The 24,589-nt window shown below is 48.0% G+C and overlaps 2 protein-coding genes across 9 annotated transcripts in view; both read right to left on the bottom strand.

Annotated features, from left to right (window-relative positions):
* The window catches only part of IMPDH2 (inosine monophosphate dehydrogenase 2), a 55,007-nt gene extending 49,229 nt beyond the window's left edge, over positions 1–5,778 (bottom strand). For both annotated transcript variants that reach the window (XM_089656604.1, XM_089656606.1), the window contains exon 1: positions 5,602–5,778. In XM_089656604.1, coding sequence (XP_089512730.1) covers positions 5,602–5,699 — 98 coding nt within the window. In that variant the 5' untranslated portion in view covers positions 5,700–5,778. The remainder of the gene's footprint in view (positions 1–5,601) is intronic.
* A 10,180-nt stretch (positions 5,779–15,958) lies between these two features.
* QRICH1 (glutamine rich 1) overlaps positions 15,959–24,589 on the bottom strand; it is a 78,971-nt gene continuing 70,340 nt past the window's right edge. For all 7 annotated transcript variants that reach the window (XM_089656597.1, XM_089656599.1, XM_089656598.1 and 4 more), the window contains 4 exons: positions 23,414–23,522; positions 20,775–20,929; positions 20,575–20,674; positions 15,959–16,868 (listed from right to left, as the gene is read on the bottom strand). In XM_089656597.1, coding sequence (XP_089512723.1) covers positions 16,676–16,868; positions 20,575–20,674; positions 20,775–20,929; positions 23,414–23,522 — 557 coding nt within the window. In that variant the 3' untranslated portion in view covers positions 15,959–16,675. The remainder of the gene's footprint in view (positions 16,869–20,574; positions 20,675–20,774; positions 20,930–23,413; positions 23,523–24,589) is intronic.

Here is a 24,589-nt window from a genome sequence, read left to right as displayed (position 1 = left end):
GGGGGGGTAGTATATTGTGTGTAAAATATATATATATATTTATTTTCTTGAAGATATTGAAACACATACTGTTCATTCTGGGACAGGCCAGTGACAAAACCACTTTACACATCAAAAGAGCTCTTTGCTATGTTAATGTTATGCAGGTCACCTGGTATTTGGGGAATCGCCTGTTTATCTAATTAGAGATTCCAAAGGGAACATTGTACATGTGATTTGACCATACAAGAAGTATTTATTGATGGTAATTAGACTGGAGGGCATATTATGAGGTGAAAGGATGACTATTACCTGGGAAACACTATAGTGACCCTAATTGTTATTTATAGTAATGACAAGTGAAGTCTTTTCATGTAACATCAAAGTGGCCAATCAGAGTGCTTCCCATTAAACTGAATGGGAAAAATGTGTATATTAAGGAAGCTCCTTTTTGGTTAAGGGACACAGGTGACAGGACACACGTGACAGGACACACGACACACAGGACAGGACACATGACACAGGTGACAGGACACACGTGACAGGACACACAACACACAGGACAGGACACACGACACAGGTGACAGGACACATGTGACAGGACACACGACACAGGTGACAGGACACACGTGACAGGACACACAACACACAGGACAGGACACACGACACAGGTGACAGGACACATGTGACAGGACACACGACACAGGTGACAGGACACAGGTGACAGGACACAGGTGACAGGACACACGACACACAGGACAGGACACACGACACACAGGACAGGACACACGACACACAGGACAGGACACACAGGACAGGACACACGACACACAGGACAGGACACACGACACACAGGACAGGACACACGACACACAGGACAGGACACACGACACACAGGACAGGACACACGACACACAGGACAGGACACACGACACACAGGACAGGACACAAAACAAGACACAGGTGACAGGACACAAAACAAGACACAGGTGACAGGACACAAGACAAGACACAGGTGACAGGACACAAGACACATGACACAGGTGACAGGACACAAGACACATGACACAGGTGACAGGACACAAGACACATGACACACGTGACAGGACACAAGACACAAGACACACGTGACAGGACACAAGACACACGTGACAGGACACAAGACACACGTGACAGGACACAAGACACACGTGACAGGACACAAGACACACGTGACAGGACACAAGACACACGTGACAGGACACAAGACATGTGAAAGGACACAGGTGACAGGACACAAGACAAGTGGCAGGACACACGACACACGTGGCAGGACACGACATGTGACAGGACACAAGACACACGTGGCAGGACACGACATGTGACAGGAAACAAGACACAAATGACAGGACACAAGACAAGACACAGGTGACAGGACACAAGACAAGACACAGGTGACAGGACACAAGACAAGACACAGGTGACAGGACACAAGACAAGACACAGGTGACAGGACACAAGAGGCAGGACACAGAACACATGTGACAGGTGACAAGACACAGGTGACAGGACACAAGACACACGTGACAGGACACGGGTGACAGGAGACAAGACACAGGAAGGTTCTCTGAAGGGTTCTAATGATTGCCTGTCATCTGCCTTGTCTGTACCTCAGCTGTCATTAATATGGGAGGACAGGTATAGATCATAACTCACATTATTGTATGCATGGAAGCAGGGGTGTCCCTAGGGTTGGTGTCACCCGGTGCGATAACACTTGGTGACAACCCCTCCGACGATCCCCGCAGAATGGAACGAATCTGCGAATCAAGCATAATGGATTGGACTCCCCATTATGCTCCCCAGTCCACAGATCCCATCCATCCTGCGGGAATCGTCGGTATGCAACCTATACGGGGTGACACCGGACCCGCTCCACGAAAAAATGAAAAGAAAAGGATGGATCGGATTTATCCTGCGGGGATCGTTGGCTTGCTTTACAACTTACCTTTTTGTGGAGCGTATCCGGTGTCACCCCGTGTGGTTGTTGTCACCCGGTGCGGGCCGCACCCCCCCACAACTGCCCCGGGATGCCCCTGCATGAAAGCTACCTAGGTGCATATTATAGATCGGACATATGCTGGACGGTCTAGGATCTCTATGTTTGATATGAAGCATCTTAAATGGGACTCTGAGGGTTATTGTTCATTGTAATATTTACAAATATTCAGCTGGATTTCTGTCATCTTTAACAAATATCTTTATCCAAATAAATGCATCTCTCTGGAAAAGGACTGTTCGTTGCTGAGGGAAAAGTACAAATATAAATATACACTGGTCATACGTCCTCCATCATTTCTCTGTGGAACTCATAATTATGAGAAGACAACACTGGGATCTTCAGGTACAATGGCATCCCTTGAAATGTAATGTGGGTTCACCTAAAACTACAGGGTCACCTTGGACCATGGGGTCTTCTGGATCTATGGGGGTTATTTGGGACTATGGGATCTGCAGGTACTATGGAGTCTCCAGGGACTGTCAGGTCACCTGGAACTGTAGGACCTTCTAGACCAGTGATGGCGAACCCGTGGCACGCGTGCCACAGCCGGCACGCCGAGCCTTATCTGTGGGCACGCCAGGAGAATACCGTATTTTTCGCTCCATAAGACGCACTTTTTTTCCCCCAAAAAAGGGGGGAAAATGTCAGTGCGTCTTATGGAGCGAATATAGAGCGGCCGGTCCGGTATTTCCACCGCCGCCGTGTCAGAATACCGGGCCGGCCACTCAGCTCTGCAGTGGGACCGTACCTCTCCCTCTATCCAGCGGCGCGCTGTCTTCCCGGCTTCTGTAGTGTGCGTGACAGCTGGGTCCCAAGTGCGCATGCGCAAGAAGCAGTGCTCTTTGTGAATGGTAAGGCGGTACCTGGGACACATGACAGATCCCAGAAGCCGCCGGACCAATCACAAAGCGCAGCGCTTCTCGCGCATGCGCACTGGGCATCCGGCTGTCCGACGAGCGCCCACACTACAGAAGCCGGGAAGACAGCGCGCGGGCTGGATAAAGGAACAGGTAAGATAAAAAAAAACTCTGCGGAAGTAAGAGCGGGTACCTGTCAAATTCACGTACCCGCTCCCCCTCCCTCCCCAAAGGTCAGCAGTCATCTGTACTGTCCGCAGTCTCTGGTCATCTCCTGTACCGTGTCCGCAGTCTCTGGTCATCTCCTGTACCGTGTCCGCAGTCTCTGGTCATCTCCTGTACCGTGTCCGCAGCCTCTGGTCATCCCTGTACCGTGTCCGCAGTCTCTGGTCATTCTTGTACCGTGTTCGCAGTCTCTAGTCATCCCCTGTACCGTGTCCGCAGTCTCTGGTCATCCCCTGTACCGTGTCCGCAGTCTCTGGTCATCCCTGTACCGTGTCCGCAGTCTCTGGTCATCCCTGTACCGTGTCCGCAGTCTCTGGTCATCTCCTGTGCCGTGTCCGCAGTCTCTGGTCATCCCTGTGCCGTGTCCGCAGTCTCTGGTCATCCCTGTGCCGTGTCCGCAGTCTCTGGTCATCCCTGTGCCGTGTCCGCAGTCTCTGGTCATCCCTGTGCCGTGTCCGCAGTCTCTGGTCATCCCTGTGCCGTGTCCGCAGTCTCTGGTCATCCCTGTGCCGTGTCCGCAGTCTCTGGTCATCCCTGTGCCGTGTCCGCAGTCTCTGGTCATCCCTGTGCCGTGTCCGCAGTCTCTGGTCATCCCTGTGCCGTGTCCGCAGTCTCTGGTCATCCCTGTGCCGTGTCCGCAGTCTCTGGTCATCCCTGTGCCGTGTCCGCAGTCTCTGGTCATCCCTGTGCCGTGTCCGCAGTCTCTGGTCATCCCTGTGCCGTGTCCGCAGTCTCTGGTCATCCCTGTGCCGTGTCCGCAGTCTCTGGTCATCCCTGTGCCGTGTCCGCAGTCTCTGGTCATCCCTGTGCCGTGTCCGCAGTCTCTGGTCATCCCTGTGCCGTGTCCGCAGTCTCTGGTCATCCCCTGTACCGTGTCCGCAGTCTCTGGTCATCCCCTGTACCGTGTCCGCAGTCTCTGGTCATCCCCTGTACCGTGTCCGCAGTCTCTGGTCATCCCCTGTACCGTGTCCGCAGTCTCTGGTCATCCCCTGTACCGTGTCCGCAGTCTCTGGTCATCCCTGTACCGTGTCCGCAGTCTCTGGTCATCCCTGTACTGTCCGCAGTCTCTGGTCATCCCTGTACTGTCCGCAGTCTCTGGTCATCCCTGTACTGTCCGCAGTCTCTGGTCATCCCTGTACTGTCCGCAGTCTCTGGTCATCTCCTGTACTGTGTCCGCAGTCTCTGGTCATCCCTGTACTGTGTCCGCAGTCTCTGGTCATCCCCTGTACTGTGTCCGCAGTCTCTGGTCATCCCCTGTACTGTGTCCGCAGTCTCTGGTCATCCCCTGTACTGTGTCCGCAGTCTCTGGTCATCCCCTGTACTGTGTCCGCAGTCTCTGGTCATCCCTGTACTGTGTCCGCAGTCTCTGGTCATCCCTGTACTGTGTCCGCAGTCTCTGGTCATCCCTGTACTGTGTCCGCAGTCTCTGGTCATCCCTGTACTGTGTCCGCAGTCTCTGGTCATCCCTGTACTGTCCGCAGTCTCTGGTCATCTCCTGTACTGTAAACACAAATGCTCCTGCGCTTGGGGATGGACTCGATGCTACAACCACATTAAGAATGTCCTGGAACATGCACACCTTGCTGCCCTCAAATGGACCGGGGGAATCCAAATATACTGAATGGGGAAAGAACAAAAAGAGGGCGCACAGGCCTAGTGCATTACCATAAAAAATGTTTAATAAAAAATAAAGTAGGTGTTGTACTCACAAACGACAATATAGTCAAGGCACCTCAGAGCCAACTCAGAGTTGGCTCTGAGGAAGAGGCAAGTCCTCGAAACGCGTCAGCCTTTTGGATGTCTAAACTCCCTATTGTGGACTGTTACTCAGCGCGGTGTTGATCCAGCTGTTCTTCTATGATGTGCCTTGACTATATTGTCGTTTGTGAGTACAACACCTACTTTATTTTTTATTAAACATTTTTTATGGTAATGCACTAGGCCTGTCTAATGCACGCAGTCTCTGGTCATCCCTGTACTGTCTGTAGTCTCTGGTCATCCCTGTACTGTGTCTGCAGTCTCTGGTCATCCCTGTACTGTGAATTAGTTTGCACTACTGTACGAGTTGTTTTTTCTAAACCAAAAGCTCGATATTCAGGTTTCATTGCAGTGTTGGCACTTTGAAAGAAATAAGTTGGTTTTGGGTTGCAGTTTGGGCACTCGGGCTCAAAAAGGTTCGCCATCACTGTTCTAGACCCTATGGGGGGGGGGACATCTGAGATCTGTGGGTACTGTGGAATCACCATCTATGGGGTCTTCTGAAATTGTGGGATCTCTCGATATTATGGGAACTGTAGGATCACCTAAACTGTTGGGTTCACCAGGGACTATGGGGTCACCTGAAATTGGGAGATCTCCTGGAACTGTCGGGTCACCTGGATCTATGGGGGTCTCTGGGATCTCCCGGGACTATAAGACCAGGGGGAGAGGGTCGGTCCCTGGTCAGGGCCAGGACAGGTGTGGAGGGGGAGGGGCCACCCAGGGTGACCCCAGACTCACTTGTAGGTCAGCCCGTCTCCGGCCCCGAACAGTTGCTGTGCGCTGAGCCCGTCATCCGGGACGTAGCTGGTCCCCCCGCTGATCAGGTAGTCGGCCATGCCGCAGATGATGCAGGAAAGGCGGCTGGCCACGAGGAGTCGCTCCCCTCCCCCCGACCCCTCCTGACAAGAGGCAGCCGGCCCGGCGCTGCTCCGATTTAAAGAGCCGACCAGCGCCACCCACCGGTGACTTCATCTCCCTGCGCGCCGCGGTGGCTGCATGTGTCCGGGGACCGGCGGGCAGCTGAGATCTCTACCGGGACCCGGGATGGGGGCTTCTCCTCCCCCTACATGAGGGATCGGTGATTGAAGCGGACCGTGCTGAGAACAGTCCTTTTGTAGGAAGCCAACCGTGGTATTTTTTGGGGTGCAGTCACATGGGGGAGGATGTGTGACCCCAATCATGTGCTCCGTTGGGTTTGAACAATGGGGACAACCAAGTGTTCCCTCTCTGCCTGCTCTGGCACAGGAAGTAAAGAAAATCTCACCCTTGGGGACAACCAGGGTTTCCCTCTCACTTCCTGGTGTTGCTCTGGGGCAGGAAGTGAAGAAAATCTCCCCAATGGGACAACCAGCGGTTCCCTCTCACTTACTGGTGTCACTATGGGACAGGAGTGAAGGGAATCTCCCCAATGGAAGCATCCAGGGGTTCCCTCTCATGTCATGGTGTCACTCTGGAGCAGGAAGTGAAGGGAATGTCCTCAATGGGACAACCAGGGGTTTCCTCTCACTTCCTGTTGTGGCTCTGGGACAGGAAGTGAAGAAAATCTTCCCATTGGGGACAAACAGGGGTTCCCTCTCATTTCCTGCTGTGGCTCTGGGACAGGGAGTGAAGAAAATCTCCCCAGTGGGGACAACCAGGGGTTCCCTCTCACTTACTGGTGTCACTCTGGAGCAGGAAGTGAAGGGAATGTCCTCAATGGGACAACCACGGGTTTCCTCTCACTTCCTGCTGTGGCTCTGGGACAGGAAGTGAAGAAAATCTTCCCATTGGGGACAACCAGGGGTTCCCTCTCATTTCCTGCTGTGGCTCTGGGACAAGGAGTGAAGAAAATCTCCCCAGTGGGGACAACCAGGGGTTCCCTCTCATGTCCTGGTGTCACTCTGGAGCAGGAAGTGAAGGGAATGTCCCCAATGGGACAACCAGGGGTTTCCTCTCACTTCCTGCTCTGGCTCTGGGACAGGGAATGAAGAAAATCTCCCCAGTGGGGACAACCAGGGGTTTCTCACTTCCTGGTGTCACTATGGGACAGAAAGTGAAGGGAATCTCCCCAATGGGAACATCCAAGGGTTCCCTCCAATGGGGACACAGATGGCTAAAAAAGAACATTAAAGAAGGGGGGGGGGGGTTGATACCCCCCCCCAGCCTTGAGGTGGAACCTGACAATGTAATTAGAGGGAAGAGCCTGAAAATCAACCTCCTTTTCTTTTTTTTTTTAAGTCCCCAATGACATGAAAAAACGAAAAAAATCCGGAAAGTGTACAAAAAAACGGTGCAAGTGTAGAACCCACACAAAAAGTGCACTTACGGGTGTGCTTTTGTACCCCGCCCTGAAGGGGTAGGACCTCTACCCTGATCCCCGGGGGTGCAAGGCTCCTCACAGGACAAAGGATTTCTAACATGGCCAATCTAGCCAAAAGGCCTAGCAGACCCCTTTCCTTGTGGCCAGCCGAAGGCGACCACCAAGTACCAGGCCAAGAAGCTCTTCTCGGAAGGAAGGAACCTAAGGGCCATACATCCTCCCCATAGACCCGGGCAGACCCTAGGACGCACACCCTCCATCCTAGTGAGAAAAGAAAAACACACACAAGTGAAAGTGGCACAAACCGTGGAGGAAAAAATAAATAAGTGGTCCTGCAGTAGTACCCCGAGGCCTGTGACCCTCTGCACTTTTTACACGTTTGGGGTCCCACACCTGTTACTAGGAGCACCCCTGGGGTGACCACTCCTTGGAGGCACAGCTCCGAGGACTCTGCCTACCCGGCCAGACAAGGTAGATCCATTCAGATCAGGAGGAACTGAACATTTTCCCGGGGGAATTACTCCTGGGCCCCAAGAGCCTGTGGGCGCCATCTTTTCTGTTCCAGCCAGTACTAGCCTTCAGAGCCCCCATCATACCATCAGGGGCACTATGCAGCCAACCATCCTCACCGAAAGGCAAGAATGATGGCGGAGCACCCCTACTGGACAGGTGCTACACTTGGATCTTGGCCAACAGGCCCAATGCCCAAGAGTAAGCTGCAATGGTCACCATCGGAGGAGAGCAACTCCAGGCCGAGAGAGAAAGAACACCGAACCCTGGATCAAGTGATACCGATCGGGGAGAACGCACCAAAACCGGAGACGCAAACCACAAATTCATCATCATGGTGATGTATTAAGGGCCCCTGGTGACCCCTTCTGCCTCTTACATGTCACTGATTGCCTATGGAAAGGTTCCTTAGAGACCTTGAAATATTTCTTTGTCTTGTGAATAAATGCGTTCTCAATAGGGGTTCACTCACGTGCGATTTTTTTTTTTTTTTTTTTTTTGTCTGTTTTCGTCTGTTTTCAGTGCGAATTTTCAAAGCAGTTTAGCGGTTCAGGTGCAATTTAGAAGCGGTTCCGATGTGAATTGATGGCTGAAATCATGTTCACAACTGATGACCTTCGATTTTAGAATCATTCCCATTTAAGTCAATGAGCCTGTAATTCGAAGCCGCACCCCTCTGCTCAGAAAACATATATAGGACTCTTTTTAAAAATTAGCACTGCATAGGAGGAGGTATCAAAAAGTTTCAAGAGTTTTGTAACATGCCAACAGCAGCACAAGGGTGTGTGCACAGTCACAGGGAGCATCGACCTTCATAAGTCAGTGTGCCCAAAAGACATTGTCCTTTGTACATCAGGAGCTGTGCAACTGGTGCTATTCTGACTTGTCTGCTATTTCATCATGGACAGCAAGGTAGGACAAAGAGCGAACGTGAAATTCTGCGTGAAACCCGTACACCCAAGTTTTGTCACCAGTAATGATCCTCGACGAATGACACGGTGAAGGAGGTCTTGGCAGACTTCAACACAGTGATTCTTCTGCTCCTGGGTCAGCAGCCTGGGGACATATTTGGCAGCCACACAATGCATGTGCAAATCAGTGGTGAGGATTGCCTGGACTGTTCCATATGATGCACCGACAATAGCAGCAATGTTGTGGATTGTTCACCGACGGTTATCAAGCACAAGTTGCCGAACGGTTTCAACATTTTCGGGAGGTTGAGCTCATTAACTGCTTCCCAACCGCCCTATAGCAGAAGTATGCATGGGTGCGCAAAACCATGTGTGTGTATATATACGTGATTTTGCATTTCCGGCTAGGGGGTGCGTGCGCCCTACCTGCACTGCCATTTGCAGCTGTCAGTCACCAGGTCCTGGCTGATAATTCCCTGCCGGTGCCTGGTGATTACCGAGCATCTCCGCTGGGGAGGAAGACTGTTTTTTTGTTTACAGTCTTCCTCCCTGTCAGCTCGGGCACACTGCTCGGGATGGCTGTGCACAGCACAGCCACCCCAATCAGTGAACTTAGTGAAGCACACAGACACCGCCCCCTAGTAAAAAAAAAAAACAAAAAAAAAAACCCCTTACATATAACCCTTTGATCACTTCTCATGTTAACCCTTTATTTCAGGTACTTATATAGCGCTGTCAATTTACACAGCACTTTACATATATATTGTACATTCACATCAGTCCCTAACCCTCAAGGGGCGTACAATCTAAGGTCCCTAACCCTCAAGGGGCGTACAATCTAAGGTCCCTAACCCTCAAGGGGCGTACAATCTAAGGTCCCTAACTCACATTCATACATACAACCCTTTCCTACCTAGTGCCATTAGTACAGTGTCTGTGCTCCCTTTTTTTTTTCTCAGCATTGATCACTGTATAGGTGTCACTGGGGCATCAGTGACACAGTGTCAGAATGTCTGCTGCTGATGGAAGCTGTTGGGCGGCTGTGCTACTGCCCAATTGCTTCCACAGCCCCCAGTAAAAAGAAAAAAAAAAGTTTCTGATTCATGCAAAGTCGCATCCACATTGACTTCAATGCAGAAATGCCCCCTAGTGACTTCAAAGCAAGATCTCGTCCACGTTGACTTTAATGCGAAAACACCCCCTAGTGACTTCAATGCAAAGTCACGTTCCATAGACTAATCATGCAAGAACGCCCCCTAGTGACTTCAATGCAAAGTCACGTTCTATAGACTAATCATGCAAGAACGCCCCCTAGTGACTTCAATGCAGTCACGTTCTATAGACTAATCATGCAAGAACGCCCCCTAGTGACTTCAATGCAAAGTGATGTCCCATAGACTCTAATCATGCAAGAACGCCTCCTAGTGACTTCAATACAAAGTCACGTTCCATAGACTCTAATCAGGCAAAAACACCCCCTAGTGACTTCAATGCAAAGTCATGTCCCATAGACTCTAATCATGCAAGAACGCCCCTTAGTGACTTCAATGCAAAGTCATGTCCCATAGACTCTAATCATGCAAGAACACCCCTTAGTGACTTCAATGCAAAGTCACGTTCCATAGACTCTAATCATGCAAGAACACCCCTTAGTGACTTCAATGCAAAGTCATGTCCCATAGACTCTAATCATGCAAAAACACCCCTTAGTGACTTCAATGCAAAGTCACGTTCCATAGACTCTAATCATGCAAGAACGCCCCCTAGTGACTTCAATGCAAAATAGGCACATAAATTACATTTTAAAAAATGTCCACTTTGGTTTTTGGCCAAATGCATCCTGAATTTTTGGTACCAAAATTTTAATTTTGGTGCACCACTACCAAGCACATAACATCCCCCCCTCCAAAAAAAAAATTGAGGCCCCCCCCCAGCCCCACATATATGCACGTATGAACATAAACACACATTTGGGTCGCCTATGCATGAAAATGATTGCGATGCCCATTACATACCGCCGCGCACGCCGAAGAGCAATCATTATAGCACAAGATGTTCTCCAGAACACAGAACTGATGACCTGTAGGGGGCTTTTGAAGCAACGCCTATACAAAATATAGGGAACTGACACTTGGCACCATTGCACAGGCGCACACAAATGTAAGGTTTGACATGTTGGGTATCTATTTACTTGGCGCAACCTCATCTTTTTATATTTTACCAAAAATTTGGGTAATTTATTGCGTTTGCCCTAAAATTTACTTTAGTGTATTTTTTTTTTTTTTTTTAACTGAAATTTTGCATCTCCCAAACCTTTGCAGTAATGTTTTGCGCCATTAAAAAATTGGAAGTACCACTATTTTATTCTCTGTGGTGTCTACTGTCAGAAAATATCATGTTTGGGGGTTTTGTGTAATCTTCAGGCCTAAAAAAAAAATTAAAAATGTGTGTGAAAACAGCTCTGGCAGCGAAAGGGTTAAAGCAGACAGGACAACAAGGACACTTCTGCTGGATACAAGGAGGTCACTGGGGAAAACTGGGTAACTTCTACATCATTTTCCCCAAGATGTCCTCTTATATGAAACTGCATTCTTAGTGTCATAACTTCACCAATCAGCAATGTGTATACTAGCAGACAGTTAGGCTTCATGTACACTGCAGCTGATAAACTGACGTTTAGGAGCTTTTCTGCGTGTTTTTTTTTTTCCAGCAGCCCCTGAACTCTCCCTAATGTTTTCCTATGTGTCCATGTACACATCGTCGTTTACAGGCAGTTGAGTTTACAGTCGCTTTTTTGAACGCACCAAATTTGCGTTCAGGAGATTATATCAGTGTTTCAAACACTTCAAATGTAAACGCAGCTAACCGCGTTTATAAGCGTTTGCAAATTTTTTTAAACTCTTCCATTTCCAGATGCTGTCCGGAGCCTTTTTTCATCATGAAAAATGCATGCAAAGCTTTTTCCCGGTACTCAAATGGACCCGGTACACCATAATTTGAGGTTTCACATGAAAGAAAATACACTGCTGCAATAATTTCTGCACAGAAATGAGCTGGAACACATTCAAACACCACAAAAAAATCTCAACAAATACTGCTCTTTCTTTAAAAATGTCTGAAAGTAAATTTTTTACTATTTTTCAGTGCATTTGGGAAGGTCTCCTGAGGTTATCTTTAAAAAACGCTTCTAAACGCAAATGCTCATAAACGCGGCTAAACAGACGTTTTTTAACCTATGTTTTCCAGCAGTTTCCATCGTTCAGAAGTGTCCCGTGTACATGGGGCCTCAACGGCGTGTCTGCAAGGGTTCCCATTACTCCATGTTCTGGAATAGCACACAGGTGTCAAACTGGCGGCCCTCCAGCTGTTGCCAAACTACAAGTCCCATGAGGCATTGCAAGATTGAGTTACAAGCATGACTCCCAAAGGCAGAGGCATGATGGGTTTTGTAGTTTTGCAAAAGCTGGAGGGCCACCAGTTTGACACCCCTGATCTAAGGCATGCGATCTCCTCGGACAGAGGTCTCCAATCTGTGGCCCTCCAGCTGTTGAAGTACTACAAGTCCCATCATAGCTCTGGGAGTCTAGTAGTTGGTTAAATTCAGCTGAACCTGTTCTGAAATAGTGAAGAAGCTAACTGGTTAGCACTTCCCCCTGGCAGTACTAGGGGTCGTTGGATCAAACCCCAACCACGGCACCACCTGCCTGGAGTTTGCATATTCTCCATGTGCCTGCATGGGTTTCCTCCGGGTACTCGTTTCCTCCCACACTCCAAAGACATGCTGGTAGGTGAATTGGCTCCTGTCTAAACTGTCCCTAGTATGTGTATGTATGAATGTGAGTTAGGGACCTTAGATTGTACGCCCCTTGAGGGTTAGGGACCTTAGATTGTACGCCCCTTGAGGGTTAGGGACCTTAGATTGTACGCCCCTTGAGGGTTAGGGGCCTTAGATTGTACGCCCCTTGAGGGTTAGGGGCCTTAGATTGTACGCCCCTTGAGGGTTAGGGGCCTTAGATTGTACGCCCCTTGAGGGTTAGGGGCCTTAGATTGTACGCCCCTTGAGGGTTAGGGACTGATGGGAATGTACAATATATATGTAAAACGCTGCGGAAATTGATGGCGCTATATAAGTACCTGAAATAAATAATAACGTTTTGGGGGTTGTTTACTAAAACTGGAGGGCGCAAAATCTGGTACAGCTCTGCAGAGAAACTAATCGGCTTCCAGGTGTCATTGTAAAAAGCTTCACTGAACAAGGTGAATATCGAAGCTGATTGGCTCCCATGCACAGCTGCACCAGATTCGGAGTGCTCCAGTTTTAGTAAATCTCCCCCTTTGGCCTATCCAACCCACCTCTTGAGTTCTGATCAAAACTGAAGGGAACTGGATAGGCTATGAAATATCAACATTACAGAACAAGTCTGGCTAAAGTTTACCAACTACTCCTCACTAAAGGGTATTGCAGTTTTCAACACATAATAGTTACATAAAATGTTCGATTATATTTAGTATAAAGTTTGCATGAGGTAAAGGTGAAATACAGTCAATATAAAAAAAAAAAAAAGTCTACACACCCATTAAAATGTCAGGTTTCTGTGAAAAAAGAAGCTGTAGGATGCGACTATGAAAATGTCAGGAAAGACCTACCAGAACAGCTGAACTTTATTTGGGCTTAATCAGAGACATTTTAAATGATGGCAGGTATGTACTGATCAGGGGCAGACTGACAACTCATGGGGCCCCTGTGTCCTTGCCCAACTCAAGCCTATGAAAAAGGTACCAGGGGCATCTCATGGGGCCCCCTTCTGACCCTGGGCCCTCAGGCAGTGCCCAAGTTTCCAAATGGTCAGTCTGCCCCTGGTGTACTGACTCCTACATGGTTTTGATCCTAGGTTCACACTACAGCGGTGCGGTAAATCCCATGTGATTCGCACAGGAACCGCACCGCATTCTTGTACATATCACATGCGATTTGCGTGCGGTGTGATCGGAGTCGTACATTTTGTATGGCTCTATTTGCACCGAACCCGCACCAAAAACATGCAGGACCCTTTCTTGGGTCTGCGCTAGAATCGGATTGCATGGGTATTCACACCTATGCGATCCAATTCTGCCTATCACACCGCGTTTTGTGTACTGGTGTTGTTAACATAATCTCTTGGCGCTGGCCATGCAAATATGCGGCCTCCCAGCCTCTAGGCCTTGACGCCGAGCGGCCGCACATTTGCGTGCAATTAAGAAAAACGTGCTGAGAGCGCGCACACCACTGACAGCTGAATGTAAAAGAAAATTGCCGGCAATTAAAAAAAATGGTTTTTAAAAAATTGCCAGCAAATAAAAAATAAACGGCGTGGGGTTCCCCCCCTCCATTTGTACCAAGCCCTCCAGGTCTGGTATGGATTTTGAGGAGAACCCCCACACCAAACAAAATGGCATGGGGGGGGCCCCCCCCCCCAAAAAAAAAATCCATACCAGACCCTTATCTGCATCAACATGGGGACAAGGTGCTTTGGGGGGGAGCCCCCTCAACCCCAAAGTACCCCCCATGTTGAGGGTATGTGGCCTGGTTTGGTTCAGAAGGGGGCACTTACTCTCCCCCTCCCCCCCCCCCCTTTCCTGACCTGCATGCTCAGATAAGGTTCTGGTATGGATTTTGAGGGGAACCCACACCATTTTTTTTTTTTTGCTTGGTGTGGGGGTTCCCCTCAAAATCCATACCGGACCCGAAGGGCTTGGTATGGAGGGGGGTGGTGACACCCCATGCCATTTTTTAAATTCTTTTTTAATTGTCCGCAATTCTTTTACATTCGGCTGTCAGTGGGCAATCCCGCTGACAGCTGAAAGATTAACGCATGAACTAAAATAACTCATGCGGTATTTTAGTAGCGTTTTTTGGTGAATTCAAATGTGCAAATCTGCCCAATTTGAGCTACAAAAAAGTCACATGGCCAGATGTTCCGCTTGAAAAAACGCCTCAAAAACGCTAGTCATTTTTCACTTTTTTTTTTTTTAGGAGAACCAGTTTGAAAGCAGCCTTACTGAACCTGGGGAGTGCTAAATTTGGTGCAGCTGTGCATGGTAGCCAATCGGCTTCTAACTTCAGTGTTAACAGGGAAAATAAAAAACAAAAAAATGGAAGCCGATTGGTTTCTCTGCAGAGCTGCACCAGATTTTGCTTTCTCCAGTTTTGATACATCAGCCCTGTCAATATGTGTGTTTGCTGCAGCGGCCGGGGTCCCATTTTTAAATCAAAGACTCTGCAATGCATAACCTGCCATGCGTTAATGTATACTGCCTCAATGCACAGGTCTGAAGGGGGCCAAAGCCAAACTTTTTAGAAGTGATGTGGGGGGGTTAGAACCTCTGTCAGGTATTTATTTCTGTGTCCCTCACTGGGGAACCTATCTATCTGTTCTCGTGTCCATTATCTCCAGGAATGACAATAGGAAACCATTTTGAATGGTCACCAGATCATAACGAGAAAGGAAATATTCCAGTGAGGATATTAGTTCCAACTTGTAAAAAGCACAGGCACTGACTAGTATGCCATTGTTTCTCTCCTCCCTCAGTTTTTCTCCATCACTGAGCTAATGTGACCCCAGCACTGGCGAGGGTCAAACCAGGATGCTGTACAAGCAACCGACATACTCCTTATCAACTGATGTCATTGGTTGTCAGGACGCCGGCGGATGATGTCATTGGTTGTCAGGACGCCGGCGGCTAGACAGCTGTAATGGTGCACAATGAAAACCTCTGTACCTTTGTGTAACTAAGAGGCAGGCTTGTTCCATCCGCTGGCTTGTAGACAAGTTTTCGGCAATTTTTTAGGCATTATTGCCAAGGTACCCCTGAAAGAACCTCAAGGCACTTAAAGGCTGCTCTGAGCTATAGTGAATAAAAAAAAAAAAAAGTTGGTAATTACATCTAAAAACCGGCACTGACCTATAGTGACATCGACTTTTTCTTTACTTTTTTCTGCCCTCCAGGACAGATTAATTGGTTCTCAATGCATTCCTATGGGAAACCGCGTTTCGGTTTCCCATAGGAAATTTGCAATACAAAACGTCCCGGAGAACGCATTAAATTCGTAAACCGAGGTACACCTGTATATTAAACACCAAAATGCAGTGGAACTTGGAAAATAATGTCCGAGGTGTGCGTTTGGAACATCAAGAGAAAAATTTGACGCGTTGAGCCTTTCCACCGGTTTGCTGATCATGCTCCAGATTGGCAATAAAAGCTAGACAGAGGTTCTAACCGTTGCCTCAGCCCCTATAACAAGAACCGTTCCGCTTTGACGCCTTACCCCCTGCGAAGAACACAGGAAACCCAACAGAAAAGTCCACACATCCAAATAAGACACACTGCTCGGTGGCATGTTAAAAAGACATGCTTGTCATTCTTAATAAAACAAGGAACAATAAGAACAAAATTGAGAATTCTGAATATATCTGCAGTAGATACACAAGATTTTTTTTTTTTTACAATAAATATACAAAGGCTCATACGCCTGCAGTTTAAGGCCTTGATATCTGGGCCAGAAGAAATGTCGACAGATTTCAGGTTATGCAATTTTTTTTTTTTTGTATACACGGCATAATATAGAAAAAAAAAATTCATTTTGTTTTTCTTTCCCTGCTTGTGAAACAGAATACAAGTCTCTATAGAGTAGGCAAGAAAATAGGCAGCTCTGTTCACAAAAGTCCATCTTGTGACCCCCATATAATACAGGAAGACAAAATGTGTTGTCTGTAAGCTGCTTTTGTACAGTTGTTTGGACCCCCCCCCTCGCCCCACCCCCATGCTTGTAAAAAGGCTCTTTTCCTTCAGATACTTCTGGAACTCACAATAAATTTTTAGTAGTTTTCTTAAGATGCACATTTGAATGTTTTGTCTTATACTTTATTTTTTTTGTTTTTGTTTTTTAACAGAAGAAGCCTAAAAGGGCTTCATAACTACACCAATAATTAGAATAATAAAAAAAAAAAATAACAGGAAAAAAAAAAAATGTAGGCATCTTCTTTTAGTGTAAAAGTCTGTACACGTTTGTTTTGTAATGTCACATTCCCTCCACGGTTGAGATCGGTTTCTTTTAGTGCATGTTGTTGCTGTTGGCGACCACAATGGCTTCCTGAATTTCTCGGACAATCAATATTCGATTCAGCATCTGTTCCATCTGCTCTCTGCTGATTGGCTGGGTGGAGTACCAGATCGGACTGTTTGGGGCGACCACGGGCTCTGGCGTCAGGTAGAAAGTGTCATTTCGACCTTTCACACTCTGGGGGCTGAATGGAAAAAAAAAAAAAAAACGGTATGATATGCAATTAATAGTACATTTCTGACATTCTCAGCATGAGTTATGGGATCTGAAGGATCAGAGTACTGTAAAAAAAAAAAAAAAAAAAGCCCAGATGCTCTTTAAAGCTGAGCGATACTCACCTTCTCGGCAGCGCTGCGATGTCCCCGAGCTCCCCGCCATATCCAGCGCTGCGATGTCCCCGAGCTCCCCGCCATCTCCAGCGCTGCGATGTCCCTGAGCTCCCCGCCATCTCCAGCGCTGCGATGTCCCCGAGCTCCCCGCCATCTCCAGCGCTGCGATGTCCCCGAGCTCCCCGCCATCTCCAGCGTTGCGATGTCCCCGAGCTCCCCGCCATCTCCAGCACTGGGATGTCTCCAAGCTACCCGCCATCTGCAGCGCTGCGATGTCCCCGAGCTCCCCGCCATCTCCAGCGCTGCAATGTCCCCAAGCTCCCTGCCATCTGATGTCCCCGAGCTCCCCACCATCTGCAGCGCTGCGATGTCCCGGCGATCCCCTCCATCTTCAGCGCTGCGATGTCCCGAGCTCCATGCCAGCTGCAGACATCTTCAGCCCAGCAGCTTTCAGGTTTTGATCCATGGCTGTTTTAATTGGACAGTCTGAGATATCACTCCCGTACATACACAGGAGAGGTCAGTCATATAAGCATTGCTAAAACTTTACACTGAGCTGTGCATGCGCAGCTCAGTATACGGTGCAGATAGGCAGGTAAGCATCTTTAATGCAGAAGAGACATACAATGCCTCTTCTGTATTAAACATCTTGTCTGCGCACAATTTATTTTCTTCATTAAAGTTCCAGCTTAAGTATTCACCAGCCTTCCCTTCAGTCTTGCAGATTTGTATCGCCTCCTCTCCTGGACTGAAATGGCTTACTCCGATTTCACTGCACACTGTGAGCTTCCCACAATATGTATTAGAAGCTGCATTCAGATAGAGCTCCGCCTCATTTCCTGGCTGAAGGATGCTACGCATTATCTAGCTTCTTCCTCTCCAGCTGGAATGTCCCCGGTCCTCCACTTTTATTCCTTAGATTTCAATCATGGAGGCTCAGCACCACATGTGGACACTGCCTAGGTGATCTACATGCAAATAGAGCCTGTCAGGGAACGCCCACTCCTCCAGACTGACATCCACCCATCAAGACACTGATATTTGCATAGCTCCTCCCAACAGCCAGCCCACTGCTCTCATCTGCATTGAGAAGAGTACTGAGGCCGGGTGGTGTGATGTTTTCATGAAGCTATGTACAGCACTTTGCCACCCCTCCCACCAACCATGATCTGCCTGCATTTATTTATTTCAGGTACTTATATAGCGCCATCAATTTACACAGCACTTTACATATATATTGTACATTCACATCAGTCCCTAACCCTCAAGGGGCGTACAATCTAAGGTCCCTAACCCTCAAGGGGGGTACAATCTAAGGTCCCTAACCCTCAAGGGGTGTACAATCTAAGGTCCCTAACCCTCAAGGGGTGTACAATCTAAGGTCCCTAACTCACATTCATACATACACATACTAGGGATAATTTAGACAGGAGCCAATCCACCTACCTGCATGTTTTGGAGTGTGGGAGGAAACTGGAGTACCCAGAGGAAACCCATGCAGGCACAGGGAGAACATGCAAACTCCAGGCAGGTGGTGCCGTGGTTGGGATTTGAACCAACGACCAGAGTACTGCCAGGTGGAGGTCCTAACCATTTAGCCACTGTGCATTGCATAGAGAAGCACAGCAGATATCACAGCAACTAAAATAAGGTATTTGATGAAAACCAAATGATTTGGCGTGTTGAGGAGGGAGTGAGAAACCAAGGAATTCAAAATATAGGCAGAATAATCTTCAACTGAAACTTTTATAGAGGCCGAAAAGCAAGCAAGGCCCTTTACCCATGTAGCGGCAAAGAATGGAGATTTATTATGAGAGTAGGGTTACACGCAAGATGGAATAAGCAGAATTTAAGGCATCGCACTAAAAAAAAACCCAAAAAAAACGAATGCAGCCTAAAAAAAATGACAGCTTGTTTAAAAATGTATACATATAAAAGACACGCATGCGTGCGTGCTCATCAAACGCTTACTAAGCAAGTCAATTGCATAGTCTAATCTAACCATTAGGGGGCACTAAATGAATAAAAATGAGATCGGTTTTCTGTTCAGTGAAAGGACTCTGATGTAGAACAGACAAGACACATAAATGAGAGCACAGCAATTGAAGTTAGTATTACAAACAATAATATGGACATGAAGGAGGCCCTTTCTAGAGCACATCCTGGGGGCCAAACCGCTTGCTTTGCAAGGGTGCCTATTGTTTCGAAAACAAATGGATCCCCTTTTAATCAATTAATGTTAAAAAAGCAAAGAGGACGGCCGGCTCACAAGACCCTTCAAAGTCACGTGACTGGCTCCTCCACCAATATCATGCAGAGGACACCATGACCTGCATTTATAGCTTGTTTCTATGGCTCATTTACCTTTAAAGAGAATCTTCAGTGGCCCCCAAAGAAAAAAAAAAAAAATGAAATGAGAAGTCAGCAGCTACAAACACTGTAGCTGTTGGCTTTTAAAATCAGGACACTTTTCTGTCCAGGGGTCCTGCGCCGTCCTCACTCAGGCCATTTCTGCACCAGTGTTTGGGTCCCCAGCATGTTTACTAAGGAAAGTCAGCTGCGAGTCCTTGTGGCTTCACAACTGGCTTCCTATTGCGCATGCATAAGACGCACTGCATTTTGCGATTGGTCCCACAACTTTCTGGTACTGTGTCCCAGAAACCTGCAGGAGGAAAAAAAAAAAAAAAAAAAGGAGAAGGAAGAGGAGGAGAAGGAAGAGGAGGAGGGGAAGGGGAGAGGGGAAGGGGAAAGGGGAAGAAGGGGAGGAGGAGGGGAAGGGGAGAGGGGAAGGGGAAAGGGGAAGAAGGGGAGGAGGAGGGGAAGGGGAGAGGGGAGGGGAAGGGGAAAGGGGAGGAGAAGGGGAAAGGGGAGGAGAAGGGGAGAGGGGAAGAAGGGGAGGAGAGGGAGGGGAAGGGGAGGAGAGGGAGGGGAAGGGGAGGAGAGGGAGGGGAAGGGGAGGAGAGGGAGGGGAAGGGGAGGAGAGGGAGGGGAAGGGGAGGAGGAGTCAAACTTCCACTCAGATCGCCAAGGTCACCCCTGGCAACCTTAAAGAGGTGGAGATCTACTGGAAGTCATCAAAGCTCACCGGGCACAGTGTCGCCCAATGTCACCTCCTTAAACCGCATTTAAATCTCTAATTGCCGTACTAAATTGTCCCAATCGTGTGCATTGTACAGAAATCATGAGTTTAAATCAGGTGGTGAGGAGGTAGCATATTGCCTCTTCACCACCTGTTAAGCATACTGATCGCTTTTCAGAGGAGCAGCAATACTTGCTGCATTTGTGAATGAGTCCTTAGTTGCAACTGGCACTCTTAGGACTTATTCACCTAAATTTGGGGGGTGGTAAAACACTGGTTGAATGAAAAGGTGAGCACATGCCACAACAGGAATTACACCCCGTTGCTTTTGGTGGCTCTTAAATACCACCAAAAGAAAGCTCAATTCATGGGAAAAAAAGAACGTAAATTTCATTTGGGTGCAGCGTTGCATGACCGTGCAATTGTCAGTTCAAGTAAAGCAGCGCCAGAAAAAAATCTGTTTTTTTTTTTCTTCTTCGTACCATTTGAAGAGGTAGAAATCATAAAGTTTAATGGGACATCTCAAGGGATTTTCTGCGTTCTCGGTTTGCTCTGCATACATGTCGTCTGTAATTGGAAAACCTGGAGAAGAGATAAGAGGATGTAAATTGGACAAGATAGAGAAAATTTGGACATGAAAAAAAAAAAAATAATTATGCTCAGAATCGTCCCGAGATCTCACCTTTCTGTTGCCCTGTCTGGTGAACCCCGAGGGCCTTCAGGTATCGGATGCTCGTACTCTTGTCTTTTGGGTTGGAAGGATTCTTTTTCGTCTGTCTTAAAACTTTGGAGAAAGCCAGCCTCATGTGCTGGTCAACGGTTTTCAACAAAAAGTACCTGGATGGAGAAGAATATAAAAGCAGATTGTTAAGCAGAAGTGCAACCTGCCGGACAGCCTAAAGCAAAACATCCGCACGCCTGACGCTGAACCTCAGGGAGATAAAAGAACACAACCTAATGCAGCTCTGTATTCAAGAATTATCAAAATGTGTCTCTAGAGGCAACTAGTGTAACAACCTCAATATGACTCGTTATCAGCCTCGTGCAATTACCGAAATAACATCATTCAAGCTGGGAGCCAATCAGGATGTTGCATGCGGTTATGCCGACAAGGAAAATGCTGATAGGAAAGAACAGAGGGATGACCTGATTAGTCTCCTGCTGCATTTTTTCACTATCCTATCAGCAGGTAGAGGTGGAAGGGGAATGCCATTGTGTCCCTTCTGCACTCACTATATCCGCTCTCCCCGGACCCCGCATTCACTATACCTGGTCTCCCCGGACCCCGCATTCACTCTATCCGCTCTCCCCGGACCCCGCATTCACTCTATCCGCTCTCCCCGGACCCCGCATTCACTCTATCCGCTCTCCCCGGACCCCGCATTCACTCTATCCGCTCTCTCCGGACCCCGCATTCACTCTATCCGCTCTCCCCGGACCCCGCATTCACTCTATCCGCTCTCCCCGGACCCCGCATTCACTCTATCCGCTCTCCGGACCCCGCATTCACTATATCCACTCTCCGGACCCCGCATTCACTATATCCGCTCTCCCCGGACCCTGCGTTCACTATATCCGCTCTCCCCGGACCCTGCGTTCACTATACCCGGTCTCCCCGGACCCTGCATTCAGTATATCCGCTCTCCACAGACCCTGCATTCACTATATCCGCTCTCCACAGACCCTGCATTCAGTATATCCGCTCTCCCCGGACCCTGCATTCACTATATCCGCTCTCCCCGGACCCCGCATTCACTATATCCGCTCTCCCCGGACCCCGCATTCACTATATCCGGTCTCCCGGGACCCTGCATTCACTATATCCGGTCTCCCGGGACCCTGCATTCACCATATCCGGTCTCCCCAGACCCTGCATTCACTATATCTGGTCTCCCCGGACCCTGCATTCACTATATCTGGTCTCCCCGGACCCTGCATTCACTATATCTGGTCTCCCCGGACCCTGCATTCACCATATCCGGTCTCCCCAGACCCCGCATTCACTATATCCGCTCTCCACAGACCCTGCATTCAGTATATCCGCTCTCCACAGACCCTGCATTCACTATATCCGCTCTCCCCGAACCCCGCATTCACTATATCCGCTCTCCCCGGACCCTGCATTCACTATATCCGGTCTCCCGGGACCCTGCATTCACTATATCCGCTCTCCCCGGACCCTGCATTCACTATATCCGCTCTCCCCGGACCCTGCATTCACTATATCCGCTCTCCCCGGACCCTGCATTCACTATATCCGGTCTCCCCGGACCCTGCATTCACTATATCCGCTCTCCCCGGACCCTGCATTCACTATATCCGCTCTCCCACAGTACACACATGGAAATGTAATTATTTTAGTAAATATAAACTGCTAAATACCTTTTCTTAGCTGTATATAGCAGTCTTGTATCCATGTCCAGCAGAGCACTGGTTAAAAGCGTGTAGGAGGAGTTTTCATTCTACCCTGATTGTCATAGGAGACTGCACAACCCCTAACCCTCTGGACAGTACTGATTGGCCCTTTGCTAAACACATGCACTCTCCCAAGTATAAAACAAAAAAAACAAAAAAAACACACCCTCTAGCAATACACACCAAACTGAGCATGTGCAGCTTCCCCCCCAAGGCTCTGTTCTATCAGCAGATGGATTGGGGACAGTAGAAGGTGGTGAGGATCAAAGACTGTATCAAACAACCTTTTTACACAATGCAGAGGATTAACCCCTTAGGTTCCACAGCAAGTATAACAAGCATGCTTTACTGCATCTACAGACTGATTGTACTGTTGTGGGTTTAAGAACACTTTAACCACTTGATCCTCACCAAGCTGCTAATAAGAGGATCAGGGGTAAAAATAAGCCATTTGTGGCTACCCTAAAGAAAAAGTCAGAGCAAAAGAAAACATTCCGTACATCTATGCCAGGGGTAGGCAACCTGCGGCTCTCTGTTGTGGAACTACATTTCCCATGAGGCACTGCAAAAATTACAAAACTGACAGTTACAGCTATGACTTGCAGAGGCATGATGGAACTTGTAGTCCTGCGGCTCTCAGGTTGCCTACCCCCGATCTATGAAATACATGCATATTTCCCCATGGTTCCTTCTTGCTAGACTACACAGCCCCCACCTACTTCCATGAACACATAGAGGGTTACTTACTAAAACTGCATGGTGCAAAATCTGATGCATTTCTGCATCGAAAACACTTAGCTTCTGAGTTCTTAATCGTCAAAGTTTAAATTTAGCAAGTTAAACTCAGAAGCTGATTGGTTACTATGCACAATTTTTTTTTTGTTGTAACAATTGATCAGCACTTACTTTGTGTTGAAGAACATGAGTGTAGTGAGTAAGGTGGCAGGAGAGTGGGCACCCAACTGCTTGCACTCCCACAGCATTTCCTCCGTCACATGACTGGGGATGACAAAACCTGCAACGGTACAAACTAGGTTTATAAACCTCTTTAACCGCTCTGGGTTTATTTTTTTTTATTCCTGCAACACCAAAAGTTTTCTATATTGTTAAAAAGAGAGAGCAGGATATATAATCACTAAACCTCCCTAGCGATCTGATTATGTCCATATTTCTGTGCTCGAAGCGGTACATTTTTTTTGCATGGAAATATGTATTTTTTTTTATTGTAGGGCTGTAATTCTTAGGAATAACTCACTGAAATCTGTCCGAAAAAGAGTCTAGTAAACATCCCGGGGAGGATAAAATTTGAAACACGAAATCATAAAATATAATTTAATAAATAATCATAAAAAATAATAACAATAAATTGAATTCAATAATGTAATCAAATCAAAAACACTGAAATGTGAAATATAGCGCCAAGTTCGCACATCGCTGAGCAAAGTCGCAGAATCGTTTTCAGTGTCTGATGAGGAATTTCCCCCACGAATCATTATCACTCAATTCTGCAAGTGGTTCTGATTTATTATCGCTGTTCTCTAGCCGGTCTAAAACCGCTTTTGACCTAAAGGGACGCTTTTTGGACGCCATGGACGTTTCTCAGTTTCCAGGCAGAAAGAACAGTAAAAATGCAGGCAGGGCGCCGGACAAAGCACTCGGGACAAAATGTATGTGAAATGGTTTGATACAGGAATGTTATACTATGTGATTTTAGTGATTTTAGTGAATGTCACTTTAACAACTTTCAAATTTCCCGCCAGTTCCATCCCCCGTACATCCGACGTCGCAGGGAACGGAACCCAGAAGACAGATTCTGGCATCGGCCGGAGGACATTGCCGGGGACACTGCAGGGGGGACATCGCGGGAGCGCAGGACAAGGCAAGTGCAGAAGAGATCCCGGAGCAACGCTGCAGTGTATTCCTGAGTGTAGCTCGGGGGGGTTACCGCTTGTGGTGCTGAAACTTTACCCCGAGCTACACTCGGGAATACCGCCGGGGGGGGGTTTAAAAACATTATGCATTATGTCTTACTTATGTTGTAGCGTGCCGTGCCCCCCCGCCAGTCTCCTACTGACTTGCCCT

Source organism: Staurois parvus, unplaced genomic scaffold (assembly GCF_062004578.1).
Source record: "Staurois parvus isolate SC_StPar_1 unplaced genomic scaffold, SC_StPar_1.0 ptg000920l, whole genome shotgun sequence".
Taxonomy (NCBI): Eukaryota; Metazoa; Chordata; class Amphibia; order Anura; family Ranidae; genus Staurois; species Staurois parvus.
Note: the sequence above shows the minus strand (reverse complement) of the source record. Positions and strands in the feature narration are given on the sequence as shown.